Raw genomic sequence first — 18,476 nt, forward strand, 5'->3', positions numbered from 1 at the left:
TGAGTTTAGAGTAGGTGTAACTAGCCACTGTCTAGCGGCACATACAATTTACTGGGCTTTCATGATTCTCAGAACTGAACGTTCTTGCCACTAACTAGGAATATTAGTGCAACATTGTGGTGAAAATGTCTCAGACCTCTTTTGAATCTGGCTTGACATTTTGGTTTAGCCTTGATCTGTTTTGTCTAGTGTAATTTTTAAAGATTTGAACATGTGCTATGGGAAAGAATCCCTAACAAGGAGACAAAAACCCCACAATTCTTTTCAAAATCTGATATTCTTGACTCGTCTATGCTTTCAACCCTTTTCACAATCCACTAAAACATATTATTGGAAGGTAGAAAAATTCCAAAATGTATAAAGAGACTACATCAGGAATTTAGTTAAAAACAGCTTGGTTTAAGTATGGGGCTATCTGGTTCTCGGTTCTTAAGTCTCCCTTCAGATTTCTGATGACTGAAAAAGTTGTTAAGAAGCAATTAGAAATTACAGAAAATCTCCATTTTTTTCTTCTTCCTATGTCTCTGAACAAGACAAGTTTTTCTTTTTAAAAAAATTAACTTTTCAGACAATTCAAATAATTCATTATTGCTTGGGTGTTTGATGGCCTGAGTTCTCTCTCTAGCCTATGGTAACAATCAGTGTAGAAACACTACCCAAACTGGTAACAGATAAAATAATTGATGCTTAAAAAGCAGTCCTTTTGCAGGACAGTGCTGAAGCATGGTGGCAGAGATGCAAAAGTTTTACCCCATCATCCAGAGGTTTTTTTCAAACCCGTTTGATTTTGCACAATATACAGTTTATTGCCACAACACAAACAAGTGAATGCTGAATAGGTGCAGAGCAGCAGGCATCTTTTCAATCAGTTTTGCCATGAGAGATAATATGTATTTTATGAAACACAAGTCATAGATTTCTTAAAAGACAAACTGGTTTATAGTTTTATAGACCATATTACTGAATGGTAAACAGCTAAACTGAAACAACTGGCAAAAATCTCTAGCAAGGGACAACATTAAATGAATGGCTGTGACTACCAGTAGGAGGGTCACAAGTGTGGTATCTTCTATATGTGCAGTCACAACCTCAATTTAAAAAGACCAAAATTCTTAACATGTAGAATAAGAATAGACATCCACAGCTCTTCAAGATCTTCAATGAACACTTCTTTTGACCCTTTGCGCAGAAGATTTTATCCTCATAGATATTAAAAGATGAAACAAATAAGAAGGCATACAGATGAATGTCCTGATGCATTTACAGTAGCATACTGTACTGCACTTCAGTGAAATGACACCATCATCAAGAGATCAAAATTCCTGAATTATGTTAGCAATATGAAACTTTTGACACAAAGAAATTATTTATTTGACTGATTGACAAAAGTGAAAAGCTTTCTCATGGGACAACAAACTTGTAACATTTCCTCACATCACTAGCAGTTAAATTTTGGGAAAAGGTGGGCACAACATTGATGAATTCATAATCTATGGAATGTTTAACTCTGAACTTGAAGCTTGAAGAAGATTAAAAAACCCCAAACAAATATGAATCTATCTTCAGATATTTAAGACTCAGCAAACATTCTATCATTCTTAGCAATCATCTGTTTTGTATTTAAGAAAGATTGTGGAAATTTTCAAAATTGCTACTCTTGAACTTTATTTGCCTCCCACGTTGTTCTTCATTGATGTCTCTCGATTACATTATTTTTGGAATTGCAGTTACATAATTATTTTCAAAGCAATCTGATGGTGATGTTAGAATAGACTGTCTCTGAAACACTGTGCTCACCCAGAACTGATGAAGGCTGCCTATGGTTCCTATGCTGAATAGAACATTGTATCATGATGAAGTATGAGAGCTAAAGCAGAAAATTGACACAAAACAAAACAACCTCTGCAACCCAAGCAAAGAGTGATGTTTACATGCCCAAGGACAGATTAAGATAAATAAGACATATGTGAACATTAATCTTTTCTCTGCCTCTTAAAGAAAGGATTTATCAGACAACAATGAACAAAGTGGAAATAATATGGTTGAGTGGATAGGCCACGGGGTCCGTGTTCTTGTCATTGCGATTTTTTATATACTGGTAAATCAACAATGTAATCTGTCCTTCTGCTTTACTATCATGCAAAAAATAGGGCACCTACTGACCCCCCTACAAAATCTTGTCATCAGTCTTTTCCTGGTAAAAAAAACCCAAAGCACACACCAGTAAATGTTGACATTTTGCACACAAGCAGATTCTACTTTATAAACTACAGCAGTAAGAGCAATATCATAGATGTGTTCTCACTACATAGTCATCAAGATGAAGTACAGTGCAGTCCAAATATTAATAATTTCCTTCAGTAAGATGTTGCTCTAAAAGCTTATTACCCAGGGCAATAATTTTGACAAGTATGAAATTTTTCATCAAGTTTGTAACTACAGTGCTTCCTACAGAATCCATACGAGTCACAAATGAAAAGTATAACCAAAACACTTATTAGTTTACATATACTTAATCATAGATAATTAAGGTAATCAATATATTTAAACTTAATATGAGAATAGAAAATAGATGGGAATAGTTCAGTTGGAAGGGACCTACAACCATCATCCAGTCCAATTGCCTAATCACTTCAGGACTAAATTTGTAGTGCCTTCACTAGACAAGTTTTTACTTTGAAACTATCTTATCCTTAGATTCACTGATTAAAAAAAAGTTTTATCTTAAGTTCAATCTAATTAGAAAGGCATCTAATAAATCCTGGATTACAATAACATTAAAGGCTTGTGGGGCAACGATGAGAACAAGCAGAGCGTGGGGGGTTGCCTGGGCTTTGCTGGCCAAGGTTAACTCTGCCACGACAGGCATAAATCTCCTCTAGGCAAGTACCTTTACCTTTGTCACGATTTAAGCTCCCTTGGGAAAGGCAGATCCCTAAATAGCAGGAAGGTGTAATTCTGTATAATCCTAGCTTGTGATACCTGCCAATGGACAACTCCCGTGTCTCCATTAATGCACAGAATTTAATGAGCAACAGGCAACGAAAACTGCAGAAAAATCTGCTCATTTTTGCTGCCTCTATATGGAGTGCTATGAGCTCCAGCAAAACCACCAACTGCTTTTTCCCCAACAGATCATTTTTTACTTTGTTCTTTCAGAAGTGGGGGGAATTAAAAAAAAAGGGAAAAAAAGGAAAACAAATAAAAGATTGAACAATAGTAACAGGATATTCCCAATGAGTAATACTAACAGGATCAATTAGAAGAAGGAAGGCAGTGAATATTTAGTTGTGCAAAATGTTGTATCAAAAGATAATTCTGAAGGTTAAGTTATATACTTGGGCACTCCCCGTCAGTTGGCATTGCCATTTTTAGATCAGATATTTGAAATAATTGCTTCACCAAAAGATTTGTCGAGCACCGAACAGGCTTCCCAGGGAAGTAGTTGAGTCACCATCCCTGGAGGTATTGAAAAGACGTGTAAATGTGGCACTTAAGGACATGGTGTAGTGGTGGGCTTGGCAGTGCTGGGTTAACAGTTGGACTTGATGATCTTAAAGGCCTTTTCCAACCTAAATGATTCTGATTCTATATTCGCTCTTGTTACAGCTGAGAACATGGAAAATGCCTGTCTTTCCACATGAGTACTGAACTTGGTCTGCCTATCCTTTATTTTCAGTTCTGATCAGTATGCTTTTTTCATTTTGCTGTTTATACTATCAAAGTTGATGCATTTTGTATAAACAGGAGTCTGAAAGAGGACAGGAAGTACAGCAAGTGATGGATAGACTAAATTAGCAGAAGGGAGTTATGATTCTTTGGAAGCAAAAGTTATTTTCTGAGAGATGAGAGGCAGGAAAAGAGCAATACAGAAAAGAAGTGCACTCTAAGAATGTGATGTAGAAAGATAACAAGAAGTGAAGGCAAATAAGGGGAAATCATAGGTAGTTCAGGGATGACATACTATCGATCTAGTAGAGGAAAAAAGGAGAAAAAATGGACTAAAGTCAGAAATTAAAAGAAGAAATAATAATACCCAGAAGAGAGCACATGACTGATATATTCGGGAACATTACCACCTCCTTATTTTATAATTAGTTGTCATAAAGATCAACGTGTTCTATAAAGCTGCACCTACTTAGGCAACGTACTAGTGAAAAATAATTTGTCTTTTCTTCAGGCTCAAAGTATATGATACTAGCTTTGAAAGGAACCAGGACGTCAGCATCAAATAACTTACTGCAGTTTGATATAGGGGCTAAAAACTGAAGCCATGTAAGACAAGCAAACAAAACCTTACTGGTAAACTTCTCTGGAAAGAACAGCTCACACAGCGCCTAGAGGCAACATAATATATATGCCTGCCCAGAGTGTTTTTACACAAATTTGTTACCATTGACTCTATACAATTTTTATTGCAGCTTTTGATTTGTGCCAGCAGCTTTTTACTGTCAGGAGTACTAAAATTCACCCAAAGATATTTATGTCTAGAAATGCAACTAGGAAAATGGTTATTTCCATTAACAGTACAGCCAGTAAGTAATTCATTAACACGACAGAAGTATTAATCATATCATTCTGTGGCTCATAAAGGGGGAGAAAATACAATATTCTCAGTGTTGGGTGTTAAAACATAGTGCCTAACAACTGTTTATTGTGACAAATATTTTCAAAGGAGTTCCTTTAGACAATCCCCTTTGACTATAGTGAATCTTGTATGTCAAACACCTCCAGGCTGAAAAGGCAAGAGAAGTTTGTATTTTAAATAGTCAAAAAGAATTTCCAATATAAGAAGGGATGATAACCAAAACAATAAAAACCCTGTAAGAGTTATGTGGCGAAAAGAGTATTTCACTGGGGCTAGCAATTACAGCTACATTCATAACACAACAAAATATTCAGTCTGTATCACTGGGATAAGCAGAAGCCGGAGGAATACCCTGCCGTACTGACAATGGCAATGCCCAGTGTATTGTTGTTTTGTGTGCTATTTACTTGGAAATGCACAGATGTCCAAGAACTCTACAGGAAGCAGTATCGACAGTTGTGCTACCTGTAAATTGGGATGTTATAACATGAAGCAATGGCCAGATGCTATAGTGCATTGCTGAGATAAAAGGACATTTTTCTTTAGCAGAAATGAACACACACCCCTTACTCCTGATGTTGATACTGGACAATGGGTAAAATAAGCTTTTATCCCAACAGCCTCTTCCCTGATGATAATGTTATTACTTCCTGACTTTTAATTTTCTTCAAACAGAGCTATCACTGTGGTTTTCCAGAGACAGTCAATAGGAAAAGGATTTTCTTTCTACTGTAGTCACTAATATGGTAATAATTTCAGAAAGAATCCTTTCACATCCTAGTCTTGCTGTGAAACTGGACACATGCAAGTCTTGTATGTATTCAGGGCACGCTATTTTTAGAATTTTTTCCTAATGTCCTGACCCAGATTATTTAAACAGATATTTTATGAGAGTTCAGTTCTGTCACGTGGCAAAACAGACAGGCTGAAATGTGCACAGGTTTAGTATATTTATGTAACTAAACTACATTATCAAAAATGCCTACAAATTCTGTCTCATATCACAATACCAAGACCGATGATGTTCCTTCTCTATGTACTTTTATGTAACTTCTTTTCCTTTTCTTTTCACTCTTGTTTGGAGAAGTCTATTCCTTGGCTTAAAAATTCAGAAGTATTTGAACGGATGAAATAAATTATGTTGTGAATCCATTGTTTTCGTCTTGCAGTATTAGCAACTGTTCTAACACTGGACACATTTTAAATCAGTGAATTTTCTTTTGCCATCACAGTGCTGAAAACTGGCCTCTGCTGTCACCAAGCCACCAGAACACTGTACATATTTAGGAAGGTTCAACAAAAAGATTCAGCTACTGATAGCTGGCAAATAGGGCACCCATTAAAAAGACGAAAAGACTGATAACCACATTATTTTACTTTTGTGTGTGGTGTATAATAGCTTACTGACCTCCAAAGGGGAAAAATGCCAGACTAATGAGACTAGAAAATTGGGATACTTTAAGTCAAGCATTTAAGTAGCTCTGAATAACAAAACAATACTGAGTACCATGGTGTTTCAGACAAGTGTTCTTTGCCAGGTGAAAGAACACAAGATGGAGTATCGGATTTTCTTCTCCCATTAGGAAAATACACCCCCAAAAACTTAACACCTGCTAGGATCAAAATGTTTCTGGATTCATTTACTCCATTACCAAAGTGAATTCTCTGGAGAATTAAGCAATAGTTTCCCAGCCTCACATGGACTAAACCTAAAAGCTTGGTAAACACTAGTTTTATCTCACAAACCATAATTTTTAATTGCTAACACACATAGGAAAGGCAAAATCCTCCACTGATGATATCATAGTCTACTGCCATGGAAATGACTGCAGTATCATAAACACAGGTTTAAGATGACCTCACTTTCATAGGAAAGAGGGAAATTTCACTGGAATGTGAATGACATTGGGAATAAACACACATACATACTATACCATGAAAAACTCTTACTAGTCAGTTAAAATATGGAATATGAAGATGACAGCTAGACATGCAGCTTGAACAGTAAGGGGGCTCTCCTGTCCCAACACTGTGTTACTGCCTATGAGCCTTTGAACGGCGAGAGCCCTCTGAACCCCTCTCAGGGTTCCCCTCCATAAGCTCACTACACCAGACAGGAGTGAAATCCCTGCCCTGACAGGCTTACAGTTTAACCACAAGAACATGAACAAAGTATGGCTATAAGAATATAGTGTAGGATCACAGAACAACATCGTAGCTGGAATGCTTCCTAGAATGAGTAAGTACTTCAGAAGTGGGAGGAAGAGTCTCTTGAAGCACACAAAATAACATGAAGTCAGACACGAATGCAGAAGTACGATCTCAGTGTGGCAAGTGCTAAGTATTTTGGCATCAGCTCAGGAAAATACATATATTTAACTTTTAGCTCTGAAGTACTCTGAGAGGCATCAAACAACTCACGGGCTGGAAGCCGAAATGTGTGTGCAAGCTTTGTGTTGCTGTGAGCTGGGAATGTTGAGTACTGTGTGGGACCCCAAGTTGAGATGAGACAAGAAGCTTCAACCGAAAACAGGGAGTGGAGAAATGTGGAAGGTGATAATGATCTCACTTAAGTAGAACCTTTCATCTTGAAGGATCTCAAAGCAATTTACAAACTGAAACAGACCAGACACTGCAGCTGGTAGGAACAGAAGCAGACGGGTGGGAACTCATTCATGGGACGGAGGAGGTAACAGAGGACTTACTGGTTGCCGTATCTTCCACAATGCTGGTGCTGGGAGAAGATAGCAGGACTAAAACAGAGCTTTTCCCTGAACCTTGCCATGCAGCCATGTGAGAAAACTGCAGAAAGCAAGCAGGCGGACAGAGCTGACACAAAAAGAAGCAGAACAAGGGGGGCCTCTGGATAGCTCGGGAGCTGTCACTGTTAGGATTGTAATTTCCCTGCCTTTTATCTCAACCTCAACTCCACAGACTCTTCACACTTTCTGCAATTATTATGATTTTTGCCCTTTTTAGTACCTTCCTCCAATTTCGCTTCACCTTTTTCCTATCTTTTTACAAAGCGAACTGCCCTTCTTGTCCTTCTCTAACTCCAAAAAGTTTTCCAAATGCGTAGTAGGACAAAAAGTGCTACCTCTTGGTTACTGGGAAGCCAAAGAAATTACTTAACTGTGGCATTCATGTAGTACAGGTGCGACGTGTGACTGTAGTACCACAAGGGCCATTCTTTAGCTCAAAAGCACTACTAAATACAGACTATTGAAACTGAACTAGATAAACAAGTCTAAAAAACAAGAGTCATATTAGTTACTGCTGAAATGGAATTGCTTCTGGAAGGAAAGACAGTGCCTAATTACAGTACACAGTAGTTTAGGATACAAAATGAAGACACCAAATGAAAGGGCAGGGAAGCTGCAATTAAATAGAATCCAGAAAGAAACTTCTGTTGCGCTTAAGTTAAAAGACATCGTGTGACCAGTTTCACATTCGTATTTTCCAAGATTTTTAAAACTTCCACATTTCCATTTAGAAAGGGGAGAAAAAAAGTTTTCATGGGTAAGAGCCAAAGACAATTGTTGAGCAGGTGTTCTAGCACCATCAGTCCTTCTAAGAGATGACCCACAGCATCCTCTGTTATGCAAACAACAGTTTCTTTCAGAAAGTGCCAGCTGGGATCAATGGTGCACTGTCTCTTGCTTAGGGCTTGCAACCTCGGTTGCAAATGCAGCTCCTGTAATGGGTTAAAAAAAGTCATTGCTGGCCTTGCCCTAGTTATTTGTGTTAATTTAAGAAATGCCCAACCAAACATTTTCCCTGCTTACCCCCTCTTCAGTATTTTGTCATTTTTTTGTTAAAGACACTTTGTTGGAAGTTTTTCAGGTCTGGAGTATTAACACCAATACTTTTAACACACTAGAACATTTAAACTGTGTCTCACCCTGAAATAAACTGAACACTCAGATTTTGCAGGGGGTGTGCGTGTGACAGTTTAGAGCAGCAAAAAACTTATTTTGATATGGATGAGCTTGGATCAGGCCCCACATCAGATGAGCAGTGTCTGGGGCACTACAGCAATTCAAAAGCTGTATATGAACAGAACACAACTTTCTCTCTAAGGATTTAATCAACTTGATTTTTATCCCATTTTTCTTTTTGAGCCCCCAAGACACAGCTTTCTTCCTGCCAGGCAAAAGAAGGCAAAGGGGAGTTTTCTCTAAACCACATTTTGGTCCCCTAAAATCAGGGCAGAACAACAAAACACTGAGCCTGCGCATCCTGCATTTACTATACACCCAAACTTTGCTAGGTCAGAGAAGGAGACAAGGGAATAGCACTGGCTCTGAAATCAAGCCCAGATTTTTCACTATTACATAAATGAAACAATTCACAGATGACACATTCTCTCATGCCTTGATGCCTTTCTCTGGATCCAAAAGATTAATTTCCTCAACTGGACTAAGCTTGTATTCCTTCACAGTTGTGCTTTCCCATGCTGCTGGCAATGGCACATTGACTAGAATGAGGAGTGGCTGCTGCAGGGGAAGCATTACAGATAAAAACAAAAACACAAATGAAATGGATTTGAAGGATTCTAGAACACTTTTCTCAGCTGCTAGGAGAAGCTGAAGAGAAAAAAAACCACCAAAGCAAGAAAAAACATAAAAACTTTGTGACTGCGCATGCATGAGAAATGGTGGAAATGAGAACACTTGTGAAAGACCTGGAAACAAAGCAAAGAAGAAACTGCAGTCATATGTGAGACTTTCTCTGCTCGCTCAAGAGAAACGTTAGAAAATTCCTTTCCATATCCCCACAAAAAAAGCCTGAAATTGTTGTACCAAATGTTGCTCTTTAAAAAAGAAAGTACAGAGATAGCTTTGGATCATGGACATTTCCAATGAGCCAAGAAGCCATTTACTTCAGCTGACAATAACCACCACTAGCGACCTAAGAGGAAGACAGAGAATCTCACTAATGGAGATACCTTTGCCATTTTGTACCAGCAGAGATTGTGCTCAGTTAGCGAAGATGATTCGATGTGTCCATCAGGCTACTCTGGGACGTTAACTGCAGATGTGAATTTGTCACCACAGTGCACTCCAGTCTGGCAACATACTACTTTGTAGCTCAGTGCTTTCTCTGCCGTGTCATTCTTCTCTTGCTGAATGCTTTCGATTAGTTTAGTACTTGCAATAACTATTAACAACAGTTGTTACTGTAGGGGACAGGAAGCAGAACTTTTAGTTCTACTACCTACCGGGAATGAAGTGACCTGAGGGAAGGAAAGGGGTCCACAGAGAACTAAAACTTCGAATTTTGAACATCCTAACAAACACAGTTTTCCAGTATTTGGACTGTGGTCTCATTCTCTTGAGTTAAACTGAAAAACTGTTGTTGTTATTGTGACTGTCCAAAGGCTCTTTTTCCATTCTTACATTTTGTTCTTTGCTTCTGCTGTTTTCAATTGCCATGCCAAAGTTTCTCCTGTTTATTCTAATTGTTTTAGTGTGTCTGACTCTCATTGGTTTATATGTTTAGTCTTGCCCTGATTTAATATGAATTAAAATGCGAATGCCATGACCAGTCTGCAAATATGAGTCAGAACAGAAACTATTTAAATAATACTATGGATGGTACTCATCTGGTTTGATATCTAGATCATATAGAATAATACTGGTTTTGTTTTCTACTACTATTGCCCACTATTGCCAATGAAGTGTTGATTATGATTGTGACCACAAATATGTTTTGTTCCTGGTCCTATTAAAGCCAAAAGAGTGTGGTTTACTGCATGTATGTACGTGAGGTTGTTTTGATTATACTAAATTCACTTTAGAAAACCCACATTCTGCCACTGCAGCGCTACAGGACAATGAGAAAAGAATTTCCAATGAGAACAGTGTCTTAAATGCAAACCACTGGGCCCCTTCCTTAAAAAAGAATTTTAAGGCACACTACCCTTTCTTCTGAATTTGATTATTTCTCAAAATTACATCTGAATACTGTCTTCAACAGAAGGTCTCCATCCTTTTCCATCTCAGCCATTACATAAGACACAGCAAACTTCACATTATACATTTCCATTTCACACAGAGGTTACGGTTCTTGAAATCATTAGTTTACTGTATTGAGTACAAACATTATGTGCTAACTTTTTTTATAGTGGTGAATCTGGCTACCATATGTCCAATGGTAGCTTGAAGCTTATCCTTCTGATTTTCAGTATCTTGCTTCTACAGACTTGGGAACATTTATCATTTAATCTCTGCACCTCTGAGCTTCTAGCTTTCCAGGCAGAGGGCCAAGATTGTCTTCTAAAGGGCCAACATGGTATTTTATCAGTTTGAGTTGTAACACAGCATTGTCTAGCTCTGGCAGTCTCAATCAGTATGATTATTTCCTAGGAAAGATAGGCTCTAGTGTTGACTGGTGGACACAATGTGTCCAAAAATGCGTTTGACCTCCTTTGCATTGACTCTCACTCCTAATTCAGTTTATTCAGTCTCCTCCAAATGGATGATAGATAGGCATGTAACATCATCACTACTGTCCATGTCTTTTGCAAACTGAAACATTAGCATAAATGACAGACACACTTGCAAAAACCTGATGCTCTTTCATATCAGCTGAAATGAACCCTAGCTTTAAACCCAGAATATACAGCCCTCTAAATCCCAGACACACAGTCAAAAGATACCCTCCTGGCATCAATCCTAATACTAACCTAGCAGTTTTTAGCACTTTTAATAATGATTGCTTATCATTCCCCATTTCATTGTTCCCTCTCCACCTAGGCACATCCTAGCCTACAGTTGAGTGCTTTCTGGTAATTTTGCCAGGATTTTTGTAACACAGGATACATTTAAACTATGTCTACATGGGTACTACATGGACATTTCAGCCACATTAAACTCTTGCCAGCTAAATTTAAATGCACTCTTCTTATTATATTATTAAGTGCCTGAAGTACTGTGCTAGCAATAGAAAGAATGAGGCTGTCCCTTCTTTTTCTGTTGAAGCAAATTAGCTTACAACCAATAAAAAGCCCTTAACTGCTCCTTAAAGTAGAGGCTAATAATGGCAAGTAAGATACATTCTTGTGATAGTATATTTGTACAATTTAAGAAACACTCTCAGGTGACTGAAAAGTGAAATGGCTTTTCCTCAATCACTTAATCTCAGTATAACAGCATCTATGGCTAGAACCTATGGTTTAATCTCTGGTTACAGTATGGCCAGTCAACATGGCTTCAAATAAATGACTGCATTTCTACCATATCAAACTTGCAGGGGAAAAAATATATTCTTGTTTGTTTGCTTAAGTGTCAAGAAAAAACCCAAAGCTGTGACTGTCAGCAGTGCTTAAACTGGCAGACAATTTTCTAATTATTTTTTCCCCCACATTTTAGAGACACAGGAAAAGAAATGTCTTGAGGTTAGAGCACCATGTTTTCTGTTTCAATATAACGACACAAGCATCTTATAGCTCATTCATGGATAACATCAAGATCAGTTCTACAGGATCTTACTCTGACGTACAAGACAACTATTCTTCTTGAAAAGCTGCCAGTGTGTTCTGCAGATTACATAAAACATTAAATCTTTCTGACACAGGTTCTATGATTATTTAAGGGTTTTCATAGTTTCTGCAACACGTGTCTATGCCTAAACTGTACTTACTCCTCAGCATATTCTTCTGATCATGTATTCTATGCTTTCCTGACCCACAGGCTTTGATATAATTGTCTGCTGATTGAAGAACTGGTTTTGTACTGCAGAATTCTCAGCAGGACAAGCTGATGCAGTCCAGATACATATACTTTAAAATCCTATTTTATCGAAGTCTGCAAATATAGCTTAAAAGCAGATGTGTTTAAAATGGTGCAAATCAGGGACTGATCTGCAGTTTTACTGGGGCTGACAAGGTCAGCCAGTTTAGGTTAGTATTTGCTTCGTTGCCAACTCTGGCAATTTTGCTTGAATTCTTCTGATATTTAGTATTCACTATAAAACCCAGGCTGCTGAAACCAAGAGCTTTCATGAACTTCTGTACTTTAATTTTCTAAGTTTCTAAACTTCAACTGTGTACAAACAAACAAAAAAGACAGAGACTCAAATACCTAATTCTAAAAGCAAAATACCCAGAAAATTAATAAAAAGGAATTAAGACTTTTCTTTAAAAAAGGATTTTTCACTTTAAAAAAACAGCTTCGGGGTGCAGAGGTGCTAATTTTTTGAGGGTTTCCTTGGGAGGCCTTCTCTCTCTCTCTCTCCTTTCAAAGTCTCACATAAAATGTTGCCTGCATGTAAGCAATTTATAATCTCCTTTTTCACAGAGCTAACTGGCTTCTTTGCAATATTAAGCTTTCTTTCTTGCTCTTCCAGTGCAGACAAATGCTTTGAACTGAAAACGTCTTACAGTCGACCAGTTTTATTTACCTTCATAAAATCATTTCAAAGTCCTCTGCTGATAAAGAGTATCAGAGTTCATGGTTTCCTATGTGGGTCACTATAAAATGCTGTTTTCCTGGCAGGGCTAACACTGAGCCACCCAGCACAGCTGAAAACACAAACCCAAGCCTCTCTTCTCCCTAAAGTTACAGACAGCTGATCAAAGCTCCGGCAGGCAACACGTTCAAACTTCACCCCGTTCCCACAGACTCCTTTCAAAGCCCTGTTTGCAGGGCTGACATCACGCGGGCCCGGCCGCCCCCACCGGCGGCGCCGCTCCCTCCCCCGGCCCCCGCCGCAGCCAACTGCTCGCCTCGGTTCCCTGTGCCCTGGGCCGCAGCTCCTCGCCCCGCACCTGGCGCCCGCCCCACTTCTCCTGTCCCGGCCTGGAGGGAGCCGTGACACCCGCCCGCCTCGGCCCAGGGCGGGGGGCGGGGTGCGCCGGCCCTGCCTGCCCGGGGGAGGCGCGGGGAGCCGCTGCCCTGCCCCGGCCACCGGGGCGCCCTGCGCGACCTTGACCTCGGGGCCCCGCCGCCCAGCGAGGGCAGGACACCGGCCCCGCACCGGGGCCTGCGGGAGCCCCCCGGGTACTAACCTGACCAGGTCGGTCATACAGGATCCCACAACCACCACCTCGGCGGCCATGGCGCCAGAGGACGGGGCAGCCCCGGGCTCCACGGCCCGGCCAAAGCGCCGCCCGGGCTTTGGACCCTGGACCCGGCCTGCGCGCCAGGCCCCGCGGCGGCGGCGGCTTCGCCTGTTGCCACGGGCGACGGGCAGGGGAGGTGGTGGCGGCGGCGGCCGGCTCGCGGGGGCCTTCGACCCGGAGGGCTGCCCCTGGCGAACGCCTGCTGGCAAGGCCGCCGCTACTGCCACCGCCCCCTCCCCCTACTCCTTCTTCTCCTCCTCCTCCTCCTCTTCTCCTCCCCCTCCCCGCTTCGGCCGCCACGAAACCGCAGCCTCACGCCTGCGCGGCGAGACAGCTCGCCCAGGCACTGCGGCGGCCGCCAATATCGAGGCGGGTGAAGACCCCTCCGGCCCGCGGAGCGGCGGCGGGGGGCGGAAGCGCGCACGCCGCGCGGCGGGGCGGGAGCGGGGGCGCGCACGCCGGGCCTGGGTGGACGGTACCGGGCGCGTGGCCGCGGCCGTTGCCAAGCGGCTGTGTTCTGGCCGCCGTAGGTATGGCGGGGCCCGGGCCGTGGCCGGGGAGGGGCGGGCGGGAGCAGCGCCCCTGCCGGCCCCGGGGGAGCGGCGCGGCGGGCGGCAGGCGGGCTGACTTCTGCCCTGGCCCCCGCCCCCTCCGCCAGCCCCGGGGCGCTTGGGGCCAGGGGAGACCCGGCGCGGGAGGCAGCCGGCCAGGAGGCGGCGCGGGGGCCGGTGCGGCCCAGGGCGATGGCTGACCTCAGTAGCGCCCGGCGGCTGGCCGGCCCGCTCCCGGGTGCCGCCGCCGCGGAGGGGCGGGGCGGCCCGCAGCGCCTCAGGTGGCGGGCGCGCCGCCTTCGCGCGGGGCGGCACCGGGAGCCTCGCCGAGGCGGGGGGCGGTGAGCCGGCAGCCCGGGCCCGCCCGGGGCGGCAGCGGGGCTGGGCAGGGGCCGCTCCGGGGCGCGCCCTGCCGTACCCAGGCCGAGGCGCTCGGTGGCGGTCCGGGCGGGCAGGTGGGGATGTGTTCGGGCACGGCGGCAGGTGGAGGTGGCCGTGGGTCCCCTCCGTGCCCCGTACCCAGACACCTGCGCACCCTCACAGTGACGACACGGAACCGGGCAGGCCGAGGGGGTTGGGTAGGAGAGGCCCCCTCGCGCAGCCAGGCCTCCGTCACGGGCCTCACCGGTGCCGTGTGTCGCCTCACGCGGTGGCCGTGGCGCTCCTGCCAGGGGCGGAGAACGGAGCATCTCCCATCCCATCTCCCGTCCCGGCACGTTGGTGCCCCAGCCACGGCCTGGGATTCTGTGGTGGCTGTGAAGCAAATGTTACATTTCCCCGACGTTGTAATGACAGGCTGCCGAGTTTAAAAGGATTCAACCATTACTTTGTTTACTTCTTTCAAATGTTTGTGTGTGGTTTTGTTTTTTTTTTTTTGTTTGTTTGTTTGTTTGTTTGTTTTTTGTTTTTTTTTTTTTTTGTGGGAGGGAAACAGTGTAGTGAATTTTGTTTTTGTAAGTTACCTTGAGTTTGTTTATGTTATGTTTCCAGTACTATGGGAAAAGCAAGCTGGGGAAAAACTATGTGACACTGAAACTTACAAAAATGGTACTGCGTTGCAGTTTGTAAAGACCTTTGTTTACAAAATAAATCAGTGATTTTAACTTCTAGCGACCCTTTAAGTATTTTGTACCTGGCTTGTTATGTGAAAGGTGTTGTGGGTCTTGAAGAAATGATGCAATAAACCCAGGAAAAATGCATAGCAGTCATCTACATCTTGTTTCAACCGTATCTGCATATTTTATTAACAAAAAATAAGGAACCTCATTCTGCAGTTTGTTTTGGAAGGCGTGTCTCTTCAACTTTGATCACCATGTGAATCTCATGTCTCACAATTCTACCCCTCATTACACTTACAGTCCCCTTAAAAGCTGGCACTATCAGAACCAATCCTGAGATCTTTGTGTATACCTTTAAGATTGCTGGAAGGATAGCTTGTTTTTCAGTATGCTTTTCATGGTTTAAGAAGTTCTTACCTTCATCAGTCCAGCTGTTCCTCTGCTTGAAATTACTTCTCCCTGCAGTAGAGCTGGCAGACTGAAATGTGTGCCCTGTTGTAGCCACTCTTGTGCAAAGTATTTTAGTTTAAACTCCTTTTTGTTAGCGGTCCAATCTAAGCCATTGGACTTTGCGTTGAAATAGGTCAAATATGGGCTTGCGTTCTCTCAGTTACTCTGGGGAAGAATAAAGGTGAGTAGGCAGTAATTTTCGGTAGAAAAGTAAGAAACAGGAGGTAGCATCTTAAATTGCTGTGGGTGTTTGCTAAGCAAACTTAAGTTGTTGCCTCTTGTCAGTTATGGCAAGTCATCTATGTGAAGAGAACACATCATATGTTAAGACATGGATGTTTAGTCTTCGGCTTCTTTGCTGTTACAAAATATAAGAACCAGTGTATTAAAGATACTATTTTTAGGAATTCTTTTTGTTTGTCTTGAAAGTGCCTGGCCATTGCTTTATTCTGATAAATTCCAAATAGCTCAGATAAATACTCTTTCTTGAACATTGCTTCAGAGTGAATAATTTTCATGAGAACAAAATGTGTAACTTTAATGTTGCCATCAGTTACAGGGAATTACCAGTTTATAGACTATCCATTAGTTACCAACTGATGCTTGTAAGCTGAGTGTTAGAAACAACAGAAAATTATAAATATTGCCATGAGTTGTTCACACTTTCTTTATAGAACACTTATTAATACAGCAGTTCCTATGCAGCATTTTGTAAGGATCTAAGTACAGTATGTATTAGTATTTTTCTATTAAATGTATGTTTTAAAAGATACCTTGTAACGATCAGAGTTTAAGTGTGAGTTCTTCTGCCCCACTTGTTAGTGGCGTGGTTGTTACCTTGAGGCATTTACAGTTTTGTTTTCTAAAACTGTCAAGTTAATTTTCAGATGAAACTTTGTGCTTAAGAATACAATCAAATATGTTAAGTTAGCATTGTAATAGGTTGGTTACCCTTCCTTTTTTCTCACTTCTGCCACGTTCTGTTGTTGTCTGCATACTCTAGCTGTTTTGTGGTGCAATGAGTTAAAATGTGTGCCTGCACCGTTTCTGCATTTCAGCTAAAAAGCAGTAGGTGTGCTAACTTCGTGGCCTAGCTGATGTAGCATAAGGTCACCCAATTGCAAGCACTTCTGACAAAGCTGTGCTTAAAATATGTGTATGTCAATTTCCTGATCTGTTTTGTGAATGAAGATGCCTTTCAAAGAGTCTGGTGATACTGCTGACAGAAAAGCATCCATAGCCTTTAAAAGGCATTGTGAAATGCCATATATACTACCCAATATAGTATTGTAAAAGTAATACTGATTATGGTTGCACTAGGTTTATTACAAATTACAAATGAGACTACAGAGAGATAAAGCCTATTGATTTATCTCAATATCTCAATCAATGGTCCTATTGATTTCAGTGGAATTGAAATGAACGTGGCTCGTCAATTACAGACTTATAATGGAAATGCTCACGAGAAGGGGCAAGGCTGTGAAGTGTCAGAATGGCCCTCAATTTTATTTCTCTTTCTCATTGGGGTAGTATCTTAATTAGAGGAGCCTAGGACGTAATTCTGGGTTTATGTTGACATCGAATAAATGGGCTTCATTGAATGTTGCAGAGGTAGGAGAAAAAAATTGCCTGTATTTATTTTTTTTCTTTATAAACCTTTGTGCACTTCAGTTACTCTACATTCCTGATTCTTCGGATGCTTAGCTTTTTCTTTTGATGTTTGCAGATTGTGTGTTACATCAAATTAGTATTTTTTTTTTAATTATTATCCCTTTCCTCCCCTCCCCCCCCCCCCCCCCCCCCCCCCCTTACTATCCCTATGCAGCTCAAGACAAAAGGAAGGAGGAACGTACTAAAATGTCACCTGAAGTTGCCTTGAACAGAATTTCTCCAGCACTCTCACCCTTCATTTCCAGTGTGGTCAGAAATGGAAAAGTAGGACTGGATGCTACTAATTGTTTACGGATTACAGACTTGAAATCAGGGTAAGCGAGTTCCTCATCCAAAAAGAATACCTAAACACTTACTGTTAAGATGTCTTTTCTGGACTAAATTTTACTAGGCTCATGTGTATTTAAGCATTTCCAATATATCTGGAGCTGACATACTAGCTGCGTTATTTTTTGTCTTACTACCATTTTGTAGTTTGGGAGACTTAATTTGTCATATTGTTGGCAATAATAATCTTGTTAAAACACTTTCATCGCTGCCACTTGATAGTGCTGGTGTTCAGCAGTGAGATAGCTGTTTCCTGTTGTTTATCACTTGCTTACTCAATCTTTTCTGTAAATTACAAACTTGAAGATAAATTTGTGTGACCTTACCTGTAGTCATGAATATGCTGAATAAGAAAAAAACCAAAACTGTCTGACCTCCCTTAGGATCAGTGTATCAAGTGGCTGTAGGGCCAAGTGTTTGAAATAGGCCAAGCTACTCTTTATTTTAAATCCCAGAAGGGTTCATGATGGTTTTCAGAGAGTAATGGGGATTCACATATACAAAGGGACTTTGGTGTGTAACCTCTGTGAGTAATAATACATGGGGAAAGCGAAATGCTTAAAGTAGAGTTTAGTTTAGGCATTGTACAGAGAGGGGGAACTCCCAGGGTGGCTGACAAAAGAATACTTAAGATGAGACATATCAGAAATTGCTTTATTCTTTCAGAGTTGGGCATCTAACAGCTTCCCAGATTCAGGTATTTAATACTGGAGTTCAGAGCCTGAAATTATATTAGGTTAAGGTGTCTAAATCACCTCTTTTGTACA

The 18,476-nt window shown here is 41.6% G+C and overlaps 2 protein-coding genes across 7 annotated transcripts in view; one reads left to right on the plus strand and one right to left on the minus strand.

Moving 5' to 3' along the window:
* RBKS (ribokinase) overlaps positions 1-13,752 on the minus strand; it is a 69,797-nt gene extending 56,045 nt beyond the window's left edge. The window contains exons 1-2 of one of the 3 annotated variants that reach the window (XM_080408319.1): positions 13,599-13,718; positions 12,992-13,143 (exon numbers count right to left, since the gene is read on the minus strand). Coding sequence is in view for 1 of the 3 variants with exons in the window: in XM_080408317.1 (XP_080264443.1) it covers positions 13,599-13,648 (50 nt within the window). In the remaining 2 variants the exon portion in view is untranslated. Of the gene's footprint in view, positions 1-12,991; positions 13,144-13,598 lie in introns of all 3 variants that reach the window. The other 2 variants (XM_080408318.1, XM_080408317.1) reach the window with 2 other exon arrangements.
* BABAM2 (BRISC and BRCA1 A complex member 2) overlaps positions 13,491-18,476 on the plus strand; it is a gene marked incomplete at its 5' end in the record, with an annotated part of 170,467 nt that continues 165,481 nt past the window's right edge. For 2 of the 4 annotated variants that reach the window (XM_080408305.1, XM_080408306.1), the window contains 2 exons: positions 13,647-14,127; positions 17,537-17,696. In XM_080408305.1, the coding sequence (XP_080264431.1) occupies positions 13,647-14,127; positions 17,537-17,696 (641 nt within the window). Of the gene's footprint in view, positions 13,607-13,646; positions 14,183-17,536; positions 17,697-18,476 lie in introns of those variants that run through there. The other 2 variants (XM_080408308.1, XM_080408307.1) reach the window with 2 other exon arrangements.

The sequence above is a fragment of the Falco punctatus genome (assembly GCF_963210335.1).
Source record: "Falco punctatus genome assembly, chromosome: 12".
NCBI lineage: Eukaryota > Metazoa > Chordata > Aves > Falconiformes > Falconidae > Falco > Falco punctatus.